The 14,780-nt window shown below is 42.9% G+C and overlaps 1 protein-coding gene across 3 annotated transcripts; it reads right to left on the minus strand.

The window, feature by feature from the left end:
- Nucleotides 1-309: 309 nt before the first annotated feature.
- Nucleotides 310-13,143, minus strand: LOC109893005 (lymphocyte cytosolic protein 2). Of its 3 annotated transcripts, none has more exons than XM_020485972.2 (21): nucleotides 12,567-13,143; nucleotides 12,377-12,439; nucleotides 12,198-12,244; nucleotides 11,502-11,567; nucleotides 11,377-11,405; nucleotides 11,213-11,253; nucleotides 10,994-11,087; nucleotides 9,196-9,293; nucleotides 9,038-9,098; nucleotides 8,821-8,922; nucleotides 8,709-8,734; nucleotides 8,394-8,413; nucleotides 8,032-8,136; nucleotides 7,552-7,576; nucleotides 6,406-6,418; nucleotides 6,192-6,267; nucleotides 6,009-6,052; nucleotides 5,803-5,888; nucleotides 2,087-2,161; nucleotides 1,687-1,836; nucleotides 310-1,362 (listed from the first exon to the last, which is right to left on the minus strand). In XM_020485972.2, the coding sequence occupies exons 1-21, from the start codon at nucleotides 12,657-12,659 to the stop codon at nucleotides 1,225-1,227; spliced, it is 1,452 nt and encodes a 483-aa protein (XP_020341561.1). In that variant the 5' UTR covers nucleotides 12,660-13,143; the 3' UTR covers nucleotides 310-1,224. The 3 variants fall into 3 exon arrangements, with proteins under 3 accessions (XP_020341561.1, XP_020341559.1, XP_020341560.1); XM_020485970.2 differs by having other exon boundaries at nucleotides 10,889-11,087; nucleotides 12,567-13,142; XM_020485971.2 differs by having other exon boundaries at nucleotides 10,889-11,087; nucleotides 12,582-13,141.
- Nucleotides 13,144-14,780: the final 1,637 nt, after the last annotated feature.

Genomic DNA, 14,780 nt, shown 5'->3' on the forward strand with positions numbered 1-14,780 from the left:
CACCTTATCAGCACAGAGTTGTCTCTCTCAAGTTGCCTGCAAGGACAGGTTAAGTGTTCCATGATTCATTTCCAGGAAAAAAAATATTGGAGGCTGCCAAGGATGGCAGTTAGTGTGATTGATGTAATCCTCTCCTGCTGTGCTGACACAGACATAACAGCATGCCTGTCTCTCCAGGAGGGTTATATTGTCTGCTATTGTATTTTACATACTGTACGATTTATATTTTCTCTCTAGGCAGAGGAGTCAGGTTTAACATGTATTACACTAATGTAAGGCTTGTGTAAATTATAACAAACACATTTGAGATTAGGGACATAAATCTTTTATACACAGATTATGATTATGGTTTACAACAGGTTCGTGGTGCAGATGCAACACACTTACACTTTTTTGGAACTGGTTTTAATACTACACTACCAGATCAGCAGTGAGACAACACTTTTTGTCATCGTCTATGTTTCAGGCAAGTTAGAGAAACAACGGAAGTCGTTGACAAAAACGTCAATGGAAAAGACGGGCAGAATTTGGCACAGAGGTCAGTGAAGTTCTCTCTAGTGTGCCGCCATCAATGACCAATGATTTGTAGAATTTCTGCCACGTTTCCAATCCCAAAAAATGCAAAGATGGTTTAAACAGTAAATACAGCTACATAAAGGAACATACAGTGTCAGAAATGAAATGACATTGCTTTCATTTAACCGTGCAGAACAGAAATACTGTTTTATTTGGAAGCCAATCAATTCCGTATTATGAAAGCTCAGCAGTAGTGATTGACTGTTTACCCCACTATGTCCTTACTTGGACAATGTATGCTGGTTCTGATTCACAGCAGATCTCGCTGCTATCTAGGCTCTTAACAGGAAAATAACACAGAGCAACAAACATTTACAGAACTACGCACACGGACATTTTCAGCCTCTGTGGTTTCCGTATTCAAATAAATATAATATAAGTAGAGAGAGAAAAAAACGACAAATATTGTTGAACCAGTATTGACTTTTCTTTTTCAAGTCCATCGAGTAAACAGTTGACAGTGGCGTACTCTTCATCCAAGAGTCACTTGGCTTTACATTAAATGACTGTACATGTAAAGACAATGTACTGGAATTCAAAGGTTGCATAATTAATTCCCCCATAATGTTAGTGGTATTCTTTTATTAAAACCAATGTCAATCTTGACTATTGGTCCATGTTATTGTTCTCCCTCCCCCCAGGTCTCTATTAAAAGGATAGACAGAGACCTGCTGGGTAGATCAGGGGACACTGGTTCTGCTGACCTGCTTCACGGTTCTTAGCATCAATCAGCAGAAGTGGTTGCTGTCTGTAATGGTTGATGATGTGTGCCACCATCGGAAAGGTCTGAAACAGAAAACAGGAACCCATCCATTAGCAGGGGTTCATTGAGTCGTAACAGAAGCTGAAACATACATGTCAGATGGTACATCTAATCAAATCTTCTCGTTGATTTTGGGGCCAAAAGTACTATATAACAAACTTTCAGATTCCAGATACAGTTCACAAAGCTCACTACGTCATCCTCAGAATGCTTGCTAATATGATATAGAATTACACATTTTACTCTGACTGGTCATAATTAGGGCTATGAATTTATTTTGGACCATTTGACCTGAACAGGATCAACTCCAAGCCTTAGTCAGGATGAATGAGGTAGATATTGTGTACCTCTGAGCCCTTCAGACCAGTTCCCAGCAGAAACTTGTTCTGTTCGCAGCGAATCTGGATATTGTAGACTTTGTCCTGGTAAAGCACCATGAGCGTATAGGGCTGGATGGACGAGCGCTTAGAACTGTCTCGTACCAGAAATGCACCATCCTAATCAGCAAGTGAAACAGAAAAACACTGCTCGTCATAGTGGTGTTTGTATTCTATCACCACAGAGCACTAGTGAACTATACATGTTTATTTAAATAATATTGCCATTTTGGACATTGGACTATATATGATATTTCATGGTCCCCTTCAAAAACCTTTGTCACAATGAATCTGTAAGTACAGTGCATGAATGAGAGTTATTCCCGTCAACCAGGTGTGTGAGTGATATTGGTAGCAGAAGACGCCTCACCTTATTGACCCGCCTGAGACAGCCCTCCGCTTGGCCCCGTGACACCTGACCAACGTACCACTGAAGGTTCATGTCCTACACATTCATATAGGAACACAATCACACATCAATAATATGGGATTTGTGACCTGTTACTAATTTCTGTAATAGGATTCAGACAAAAACCATGTCACAACAACAATTGCTACGTTTGTAATGTTTCCGAATGTTTCAATAGAAGTGAGTTGTCGTCTTTTACAAACCTATCAAGAATATTTTTTCCTTCTTCGTAACATTGCCTAAATCAGAAAACTTTTGTCCAAAAATGTGCAGAAAAGCTAATCCATGCTTTTGTCACTTCTAGATTAGACTACTGCAATTCTCCACTCTCCGGCTATCTAGACTCGGCAGCTAGAATCCTGACTAGAACCCAAAAAATTTGATCACATATTACTCCAGTGGTAGCGTCTCTACACCGGCTTCCTGTTAAGACTAGGGCTGATTTCAAGGTTTTACTGCTAACCTACAAAGCATTACCTATCTCTCCGATTTGGTCTTGCCGTACATACCTACACGTATGCTACAGTCACAAGATCCATGCCTCCTTATTGTCCCTATAATTTGCTAAGCAAACAGCTGGAGGCAGGGCCTTCTCCTATAGACCTCACTTTTTATTGAACGGTCAGCATATCGATGTGAGAGACACAGACTCGGTCTCGACCTTAAAGTCTTTACTGAAGACTCATTTCTTCAATAGGTCAGTTGGTCCTATGATTGAGTGTAGTCTGGCGAAGTTGAACGGCAAGGTACTGGAGAAACAAACTGCCCGGGTCCACCTCTCTCCACTGGGTTTCTTTATCTCTGACCCTATTACGGGGGCTGAGTCACTGGCTTACTAGTGCTCTTCCATGCTGTCCCTAGGAGGGGTGCGTTACTTGAGTGTGTTGTGTCAGACATTATCTTTCTGTCTGGTTTTGCGCCCCGTCGGGGCCTTGTCTCAGGGTAGTAAGTTGGTAGTCTGTTGATATCCCTCTAGTGGTGTAGGGGTTGTGCTGTTGTAAAGTGGGTGGGGTTATATCCTGCCTGGTTGGCCCTGTCCGGGGGAATCGTCGGGTGGGGCCACAGTGTTCCACTTGACATTTCCCACATGTTATGTTACAGCCTTATTCTAAAATGGATTAAATAAATAACAATCCTCATCAATCTACACACAAATCTCATAATGACAAAAAAAACATTAGTATTCAGACCCTTTACTATGACACTAGAAATTGAGCTCAGGTGCATCCTGTTTCCATTGATCATCCTTCAGATGATTCTACAACTTGACTGGAGTCCACCTGTGGTAAATTAAATTGATTGGACATGATTTGGTAAGGCACACAACCTGTCTATATAAGGTCCCACAGTTGACAGTGCATGTCAGAGCAAAAACAAAGCCATGAGGTAGAAGGAATTGTCCGTAGAGCTCCGAGATAGGATTGTGTCGAGGCACAGATCTGGGGAAGGGTACCAAAACATTTCTACAGCATTGAAGGTCCCAAAGAACACAGTGGCCTCCATCATTCTTAAATCAAGAAGAACCACCAAGACTCTTCCTAGTGCTGGCTGCCAGGACAAACTGAGCAATCAGGGGAGAAGGCCTTTGGTCAAGGAAGTGACCAATAATCCAATGGTCCATCTGACAGAGCTCCAGAGTAGAAGGACAACCATCTCTGCAGCACTCCACCAAATCAGGCCTTTATGGTAGAGTGGCCAGACGGAAGCCACTCCTCAGTAAAAGGCACAAGACAGCCCACTTTGAGTGTGCCAAAAGGCATCTAAATGACTCTCAGACCATGAGAAACAAGATTCTCTGGTCTAATGAAAACAGGATTTAACTCTTTGGACTGAATGCCAAACGTCACGTCTGGATGAAACCTGGCACCATCCCTACGGTGAAGCATAATGGTGGCAGCATCATACTGTGGGGATGTTTTTCAGTGGCAGGGAATGGGAGACTAGTCAGGATCGAGGGAAAGATGAAGGGAGCAGAGTACAGAGAGATCCTCCTGCTCCAGAGCGCTCGGGACCTCAGACTGGGCCGAAGGTTCACCTTCCAACAGGACAACGACCATAAGCACACAGCCAAGAGAACGCAGGAGTGGCTTTGGGACAAGTCTCTGAATGTCCTTGAGTGTCCCAGCCAGAGTCCGGACTTGAACCTAACTTAACATCTCTGGAGAGACCTGAAAATAGCTTTGCAGCGATGCTCCCCAACCAACTTGACAGAGCTTGAGAAGATCTGCAGTGAAGAATGGGAGAAACTCCCCAAATACAGGTGTGCCAAGCTTTTAGAATCATACCCAAGAAGACACAAGGCTGTAATCACTGCCAAAGGTGCTTCCACAAAGTACTGAGTAAAGGGTCTAAATATATTTCTTTCTTTTAATTTCTTCTAAATTTGCAAACATTTCTAAAAATATATTTTTGCTTTGTCATTATGGGGTATTCTGTGTAGATTGATGAGGGAAGTATGCTTCCTCTAATTCTCTCTCTGTCCCTCTCCTCCCAGAGGAGCTGCGCTCTAGGACCGTGCCTCAGGACTGACATTTTTTGTTTGTTTTATCTTTATTTAACTAGGCAAGTCAGTTAAGAACAAATTCTTATTTTCAATGACGGCCTTGGAACAATGGGTTAACTGCCTGTTCAGGGGCAAAATGACAGATGTGTACCTTGTCAGCTCAGGGATTTGAACATGCAACCTTCCGGTTACTAGCCCAATGCTCTAACCACTAGGCTACCCTGCACTACTTGGCCTGATGACTCCTGGCTGTCCCCAGTCCACCTGGTCGTGCTGCTGCTCCAGTTTCAACAGTTCTGCCTATGGCTATGTTCACCGGACGTACTACCTTGTCCCAGACCTGCTGTTTTCAAAATCTCTCTCTCTCTACCGCACCTGCTGTCTCGACTTCTGAATGCTCAGCTATGAAAAGCTAACTGACATTTAGTCCTGTTGCACCCTCTACAACCCTGCTGGTCATCTATGAACATTTGAACATTTTGAAGAACAATCTGGCCTTTAATGGCCATGTACTCTTATAATCTCTACCCGGCACAGCCAGAAGAGGACTGGCCACCCTTCAGAGCCTGGTTCCTCTCTAGGTTTCTTCCTAGATTCTTGCCTTTCTAGGGAGTTTTTCCTAGCCACCGTGCTTCTACATTGCTTGCTGTTTGGGGTTTTAGGCTGGGTTTCTGTATAGCACTTTGTGACATCTGCTGATGTAAGAAGGGCTTTATAAATACATTTGATTGAATGATTGATTAAATGCTCAAAATTACCATTATTTGCACATACAGTACTGCATGAGGGCCTACTGAAATATTTGATTGATTCAATAGGAGCTGTCTCACATAGTCAAAGGGCTCTGCTCGTAGACACTACAGCAATTGAGACTAGGGGCTGCAGCCAGAATCTACAATACTCCCTTGGAAGTTATTCCATGTGTAACTCTGTTTTTTTGTCTGTGTCACACTGCTTTGCTTTATCTTGGCCAGGACGCAGTTGTAAATGAGAACTTGTTCTCAACTAGCTTACCTGGTTAAATAAAGGTGAAATTTTAAAAAATAAATAAAGAAGAACAATACAATGTCGCCACCTACTGAGCTATGCAAGTCATTGCATCACTAGAGCCGGTCCAACGTAAGTACGTTCATATTCGCAAATCTGTCTGTTGGTCTGTATGGTAGGCGGTCACCTGTTCATCCTCTAGGTCTGCCGGTGGGGGCATGGAAGCTTGCACAGGTGACGGCACGGGTATAATCTTGCTCCTGTGGGAGAAAGCTTAGAAAGGAAAAAGGAGAATCCAATCAGTGATCAATCGAGAAGTTGTGAGTCACACAGTATCATTTACCAGAGTAGAGTGTTTGATAATGGGGACCGAAGTCAAAACACAGCACTCACATGCCTGCAGTCTTGAAGCAGTTGTATCGAAATTAGGTGGCAAGCTGGAGAGAAGTGGAACAAGAGTTTACAGGTTACCATTCAAATGGTAACCTTTATATTCCATCACCGCTGCAAAGTTATATCCTCCGTATAAGCCATTTTCCTTCCCTAACTTTGACGTTACAAAACAACTGATCTTACCAGTCTGAAGGTAAGGGTGGTCTAAGGAGCCCTGGTCTAGGAAAGGTGTTGGAGTTGAAGGACTTGGCCATGGACACTAAGAAGAGATACATATAATCATTATGAGAATGAAAGACGTACTGCATAGTCTCTCAGGTTAAAAACAGGAGGAAGATGAAGTGTAATGTAAAGTTCCCTTGTACAAGAAGAAAAAGCTTTTTAGAAAATGGCTTACCTTCATTTCGTACCTGTTGGTGACATAAGAGAGGAACATGGTATGAGGTGGAACTACAGCCTTTTCTCAAGCCCCGTTTATACCTGGTGCTAACATGAGTCCTTTGTTTTGACCCTGTCCACGTTCTGATTGTGCCCAATTTTGCAGATACGTGTCTGCACATGGTAATAAATATGTATTTTATGCGTCCACTATGTCCACATTGTGACCAGATTTCCTGGTTATTATTTGAAGGGATATCTTTTCAAAAAAATATTTATTTATTTTAAGAAACATGACACCTGTCAATGATTTTAGAGGGCGGGATAATGATGATTTAAATGTTTTCAGATTAGATCTACACTTGCAAGATATCCAGACACAATGATTGGTCAGGAAGATCTGATCACAATCAGATCACAATGCGCCTTTTATTTTCTTACTACACTTAAAAAATGTGGGCACAATCATAATGTGGACAAGATCAGGACAAAGGACGCATGTTAGAACCAGGATTAAATAGGGGTTTAGTGAAGCTAAATACACAGTTTCAAAATCCTTATTAGCATCCTGCAGCCCACTGCTGGCTTGCTTCTGAAGCTAAGCAGGATTGGTCCTGGTTGGTCCCTGGATGAACCAGATGCTGCACCCTTTCCTCTGGTCTAAAAAAAAAATGCCCCAGGGAAGTGTTTGGGGACATTGCCCTGTGTAGGGTGCCGTCTTTCAGATGGGACTTTTAACGCGTGTCCTGACTCTCTGTGGTCCCTAAAGATCCCATGGCACTTATTGTGTAACTCTGTGTTGTTGTCTGTTCACACTGCTATGCTTTATCTTGGCCAGGTCGCAGTTGCAAATGAGAACTTGTTCTCAACTAGCCTACCTGGTTAAATAAAGGTTAAATAAAAAATAAAAAATAAATAGTAAGAGTAGGGGTGTTAACCCTGGTGTCCTGGACAAATTCCCAATCTGGCCCTCATACCATCACGGTCACCAAATCATCCCCAGCTTACAATTGGCTCATTCATCCCCTCTCCTTTCCCCTGTAACTATTCCCCAGGTCATTGCTGTAAATGAGAATGTGTTCTCAGTCAACTTACCTGGTAAAATAAAGGTAAAATAAAAGGAAAAAACTTCCACCGTTGTGGTGATCCAGTGAAATAGCCTTACCTCATTTCTTGCACCAGGCACATATCTGCAACAGAAATGAACATTACAGATGATTGAGTTGTTATATTCACTTGCATATTTCTAATTAGCGTTAAACTGAGTAAGCGAGCACAAAGATTTAGCCAAATATGTGCAACAGCCAACAAATCAAACGAAACACAGACGGAAAACTGGAAGGGTAATACTAAAATGATACACATATTGTCATGCAGAGAGCTTCTCCTTTGTACCACAAGCAAAGGTCCTACAAAGGAGTGATCTGTGGCAGTGATTCACCCCAGCTCAAATAGCTCCTGCTAACTAAACAACCACCATTCCACTCCTCCACCCCATGTATTCCTGATGGAGTGTACTGTACTTCCCTAACCATTGAACCACAGTGTGTTTATTTAAGGATCAGCTGATATGTAGTGTATATGACATAATGTGCCTGGAGCTGTGCTGTATGGAGCATGAAGGGAAGCTGGATGCACTGCAGACCTGTTGTTGCCCACCGACGAGCTGCTCCTGATGACTCTAGCTGACAGAGGGAGGGGCGGTTTGGGCATCCTGGGAGGGTCTGGACTCCTCTCTTCTGCCTGAGGCCTGGAAATAGAAGGTATGTGAAGTCAGAGGTTCCCATACTGGTCAGAGTAGTGAGCATTTCAGTTACGGCTTGTTTCATTTCTTGAGAAAAAGGAACAGTTATATAACTGAGTGTATGTATAACAAATGTGGCACATATGCACATGTGCAGTCACGATTCAAACATGGAAGGCGGTGCATTGTCAATGACATGAAATAGAATTGGGAGAAGTCGTACGAAGGAAAGCAATACACACAAAAAAAGAAGACTTCTTTACCTCCATAAATGTGGAGCAGGCTGTGTGTGTGAGGAAAAACAAACATGTCATATACTTCATTGTGAATTCTACCTATTTCGAACTATTAGTAAAGACTCGAACTATTTGTAAAGGCCTTTAAATACTCACATGTGGACATGCTTCCAGCCAAAATGTATACAGTTATAAAAAGCTAAGTATAACTTCAGCAAGCACATAAAAGATGTATGTGCAGCATTGTCTTCACTTGACATTGAGCGATGATATAGGGATGAGAAGAAAGTTGTTTGGACACAATATAGGACTAATTAGAACATAATCAAATGTAATTCTCACCCTATCTGTTGTGTTCAACTTCCTTGCTGTGTGGACAAACAGAGCAGGTGTAAGAATAGACAACTGCTGTAGTAAACTTTTGCTTGCTAGTTTAAGATTGGTGTGAGAGTACCTGGTACTGGAGATTCAGTAAGATTTGTTCGATCCAGTTTGGTGGGCTTTATTCTGCGGTCAACTAGTGGAGCAGGGGGAGCACTTGAGAAAGGAGCGGGCACTTTAAAAGACAATATGAAAAGACAAGGTAAAAATCAATACAAGTGACTGAAAAGTGTTAAAATGCTATATTTATAGTGAGATACTAACATTCCAGAGTGTACATTTACTCTTACCAGGGAGTCTGCCAGGGCGCTGGGGAGATTGCTCCCTTCTGGGTGGGGGAGGCTCCACTAGCTGCAGAAACAAAGAGTTTAACGTAATGATGAAGGACTGAGTGAAAGGAGAGAGTGGGGGAGTGAAATAGGAGTGCAGTCAGAGGGGACATACTCACACTAGGGCGACTGGCGGAGGGGAGGGGAGGACCAGGCCCAGGGCGTTGAGGTGGTGGAGGTGGTTGCCTTAAAGCTGTACCGCGGTGCGGGGTACTATCTAAACACACAGACAGACAGACAGACAGACAGACAGACAGACAGACAGACAGACAGACAGACAGACAGACAGACAGACAGACAGACAGACAGACAGACAGACAGACAGACAGACAGACAGACAGACAGACAGACAGACAGACAGACAGACAGACAGACAGACAGACAGACAGACAGACAGACAGACAGACAGACAGACAGACAGACAGACAGACAGACAGACAGACAGACAGACAGACAGACAGACAGACAGACAGACAGACAGACAGACAGACAGACAGACAGACAGACAGACAGACAGACAGACAGACAGACAGACAGACAGACAGACAGACAGACAGACAGACAGACAGACAGACAGACAGACAGACAGACAGACAGACAGACAGACAGACAGACAGACAGACAGACAGACAGACAGACAGACAGACAGACAGACAGACAGACAGACAGACAGACAGACAGACAGACAGACAGACAGACAGACAGACAGACAGACAGACAGACAGACAGACAGACAGACAGACAGACAGACAGACAGACAGACAGACAGACAGACAGACAGACAGACAGACAGACAGACAGACAGACAGACAGACAGACAGACAGACAGACAGACAGACAGACAGACAGACAGACAGACAGACAGACAGACAGACAGACAGACAGACAGACAGACAGACAGACAGACAGACAGACAGACAGACAGACAGACAGACAGACAGACAGACAGACAGACAGACAGACAGACAGACAGACAGACAGACAGACCAGACAGACAGACAGACAGACAGACAGACAGACAGACAGACAGACAGACAGACAGACAGACAGACAGACAGACAGACAGACAGACAGACAGACAGACAGACAGACAGACAGACAGACAGACAGACAGACAGACAGACAGACAGACAGACCAGACAGACAGACAGACAGACAGACAGACAGACAGACAGACAGACAGACAGACAGACAGACAGACAGACAGACAGACAGACAGACAGACAGACAGACAGACAGACAGACAGACAGACAGACAGACAGACAGACAGACAGACAGACAGACAGACAGACAGACAGACAGACAGACAGACAGACAGACAGACAGACAGACAGACAGACAGACAGACAGACAGACAGACAGACAGACAGACAGACAGGACAGACAGACAGACAGACAGACAGACAGACAGACAGACAGACAGACAGACAGACAGACAGACAGACAGACAGACAGACAGACAGACAGAACAGACAGACAGACAGACAGACAGACAGACAGACAGACAGACAGACAGACAGACAGACAGACAGACAGACAGACAGACAGACAGACAGACAGACAGACAGACAGACAGACAGACAGACAGACAGACAGACAGACAGACAGACAGACAGACAGACAGACAGACAGACAGACAGACAGACAGACAGACAGACAGACAGACAGACAGACAGACAGACAGACAGACAGACAGACAGACAGACAGACAGACAGACAAATTGTAATCAATGTGGGACAATACAAAGTGACAACATATGTCCTTTGTGAGAGTAGTTTTGCATGGCAGTGTTGTACAGATGTCTCCGTACCAATGTAGTCACCGTCAGCCATGCGCTTGGCAACACAGAGTTTATAAGGAATCTCATCAGGCGGCTCAGACGGAGGTGGCTCATAGTCGTTGTCACTGTCCTCACCTCCAACCTCCGGCCCCTCTGTTGGGTACTCATAATCGCCCACACTGCCGTCATCATCATCAGCATCTGGGCTTACATAGTCATCGTCATCATCCTGGGAGTGACAGACAACCAAGTTAAATACTGATGAAAAGTGAAATATTCCCGAGAGGAACAAGACTTGAAATTAAGAGGGAGGAATGGAATGCAGTAAACGAACATGGCCAAATACAGACTTACAAATTCATCAGGTCCCCAGGGCTGAACCTCTTGTGATGTATCTGCAGTAGGAAGCAGTAGAATGGTAAAATGTCCCATTTATCATGGTCCAATTGCTTCTATGTCAATCATAATAACTTGATCTAGGGTAAAGTCTATGCTTTCAAATTCTAAATAATACATACCTGGTTCATGATATTTTGGTGCTGTAGATCTGGAGAAAGTACAGAGGAGATAAAGATTGTGCTTGGATATTGCTTTGAATTAAACTACTAAAGAGTAATAGCTAAGAATTGCAAGAAGTGCACACCTTTTAGCGAAGAATGGCCTTTTTTCTTCTTTCCTGTTGATTTCACAGCATATTTTGGAGATAAGTCTGTAAAAAGAGCAGACAACATTGTGGCAGTCAATACTGCCACCATCTATTGGGGCAAACCGTGTCACCATCTTTTGTCACACAGTCGCGTATCGACACAGTCAACAATTCCCTTATAATTCTATTCTGAGCATGTGTCACATGTTTAATATTGTGAGCAGTGATTGGTGAGTGCTATTTGAGTCCGTCTGTGACAGGATGTGGGATCTAAAAAGTAGGTTGAAATTTCATTGTCACTCTTTGGCTCTCCGAATGTTCTTCTAAAATAAGGCACCCTACCACTCTCCTCCCTATCTGTCTATCCCTCTGGTCCTTCTTGGTCCCCCGCTTTACTGTTTCCTGCCCTAAAACACTAATGTTAAAAAAAAGAAGTTTATCTCTGTTGAATAGTTTCCTCTCCCTGTATAATTATCATACTTCCCAACATTTTCATTGTTCAGGGGCATAAGAGACTGAGTGGTCTTAATTTTGCCTTACAATGGTCCACCCAAAAGTGGAGTACTTTTTCAGGGTGCTTAGTCTACCTGGGTGCCTATGCTTATTTTCCGTGTGAGCATGTAAAAATGGTTTGATGTAATTGTTGAAATGTTCAGTTTAACAAAATTCAAGAGAAATTAATGAAATACTCACGGTGAATGGACTTTGGGGAATTTCTGAATGTCATTTTCACTCATGTTCTACAAAATGATAGATGAAGTATTTCCATTAAGTGATATATCACATGACAGTACAAATATTAATTATTTTGTCTTCCAGTCCAACTAGGAACACGTGGGAAAAGGGACACACATTTGCTTCATATCTCTTACCAAGAACCTTTGCCCATTAATATTACATTTCACGATGACTTTGTCACATCCACTTAACTCCAACTGTAAAAAAATAAATAAAATAATAATATGGACACTGTGAAACAGCTTTGAATATGATGCTGTATGACAGAGAATTAAGGAAAGCTTTTACAGGTTGTGAGCTGTCAACAAAAGGTGCAAAATTTACCTGAAAATGACTTACCCTCCTCATGTAGTCTGACAATTGGTGTGGATTCCAGCCCATGACCTCTGACTTGGATGGCACTCTGTCAAAACTCATTGTTTCCCCTCTGTCTTCTGAATATAAATGAAATATTTACAGACTCCTTGGAAAGACAGCTGGCTGGGAAACCTCCTATGTTACGGGGCAGTCATATCCATAGGCATGTTTGACTTTGAGGCCTGTCAGAAAATGGCTCCTTGTATCTTGCTGCGACACCCTTGGCAATGCTCTGTCTGGCGCTGTGCAGAGGAAGTGTGCAGCCTGAAGAGTGTTCAGAGAAATAAAATGGGAAGATATCACTCTTTCACAACACAGAAAAGAGGCAGAACAACACCCACCACAAGTGCTATCTGAGGGCAAAAGTAGAAAAAAAACTATTCTGTGAAATCGTGTCAGGTGTGATGTCAAGTGGCTGGTAGGTGATGAAATCCATCCACCAAGAGTTTTGTATGATCTGAAGTCCAGACAACAGCAACATATACATTTAAATGTCAATATCTTAAAAGCTAGTCCATTCCCTGAGAGCTCTGAGAAAAGAAAGAAAGCAAACTTCCTCTTGAGTTTCCTGTTGATGATGACAGTAGTGGTGGCAACAGCAAGGGGAAGTACAGCCCCTTGTAAGAAAAATACCAGTTAACATAGCTAGGAGCATAACATACACAAAAGGCCTAATGACACTCACGAAGAGCTGTAAAATCTGGACCCCTACAAATCAGCTGGGCTAGACAATCTGGACCCTCTCTTTCTAAAATGATCCACCGCAATTGTTGCAACCCCTATTACTAGCCTGTTCAACCTCTCTTTCGTATCGTCTGAAATTCCTAAAGATTGGAAAGCTGCTGCGGTCATCCCCCTCTTCAAAGGCGGAGACACTCTAGACCCAAACTGGTACATATATCCATCCTGTCCTGCCTGTCTAAAGTCTTCGAAAGCCAAGTTAACAAATAGATCACCGACCATTTCGAATCCAATCGTACCTTCTCCGCTATGCAATCTGGTTTCTGAGTTGGTCATGGGTGCACCTCAGCTACGCTCAAAGTTATAAACAATATCATGAATAGTTATGCACGCTCAAGTTTTCCGTTTTTTTTGGTCTTATTTCTTGTTTGTTTCACAATAAATAAAAAATGTGCATCTTCAAAGTGGTAGGCATATTGTGTAAATCAAATGATACAATCCCCCCCAAAATATATTTTAATTCCAGGTTGCAAGGCAACAAAATAGGAAAAATGTCAAGGGGGATGAATACTTTTGCAAGCCACTTGTATATATTTACCCAATAATATATGGGAGATTGGAAATTATGAAAAAAAATGACATTGATGGAGGCTACAATCTATCCACAATATTAAAGCTGATCTACCTCCTAAAAAAAGGAAAAAAGGCGTAAACAAGGTCCAAGACCAAGGCCAGTCACAGAGGCCTTTCGCACGCTCCTCGGTGGAGGTCTATTATTACTTAGCTAGCTAATCACACAGGTAAGGTTCTTTGATGTAATAGAAGCACCAGAATCTATCTATCGTATCTGCCGCCATCACAAGCAGTCACTCACGAGCTTAATAACGTGAACAACACATGTGCTATACTTGTAGCTATTTGTTAGCTACTTGCTTGTTTGTCATTGCATAGTTAGCTAATGGTTGCGCTATCGAACCTGCTAGCAAACTAGTAGATATTTGTGCTATCATTCTTTTTTTTCAGAGAGGTGGGGTGGGGGGGTTTACAGGTACAAAAACAATCAAAGAAATGCATACAAAGATAACCCCAACCCATTCCCCACCTCAGTCACCATCCACTCGACCACATCCTCCCTCCCCACCTGGAAACCACGTTTCCCAACCCGTCTTCCACCATTCGACTAGCACCATTAATTCTCGCTGTCGATAATTCTAATGTTATAACTTCTAATTGTAACTGTGTCCACTGGTTAAATGGGAGAGAGTGGGTTGGTTGCCATCTTAAGAGACAAAAACATTTCCCCCAGAAGTTCTGCCTACCAGCCGTAATCTTCTCTGATTGATTGAGAGATTGAAGGGGCTATCAACGTTAAGTAACATAATAAATGCAAAGCATTGAATATTTACATTCATGCAAATCAAAAGTAATTTTGTAACTTTGCAGCAGAAGCATTTAACTGCAGGGCAATCCCACATTCCTTCCTATGAAGGAATGTGCCTA

Source organism: Oncorhynchus kisutch, linkage group LG6 (genome assembly GCF_002021735.2).
Source record: "Oncorhynchus kisutch isolate 150728-3 linkage group LG6, Okis_V2, whole genome shotgun sequence".
Classification (NCBI taxonomy): Eukaryota; Metazoa; Chordata; class Actinopteri; order Salmoniformes; family Salmonidae; genus Oncorhynchus; species Oncorhynchus kisutch.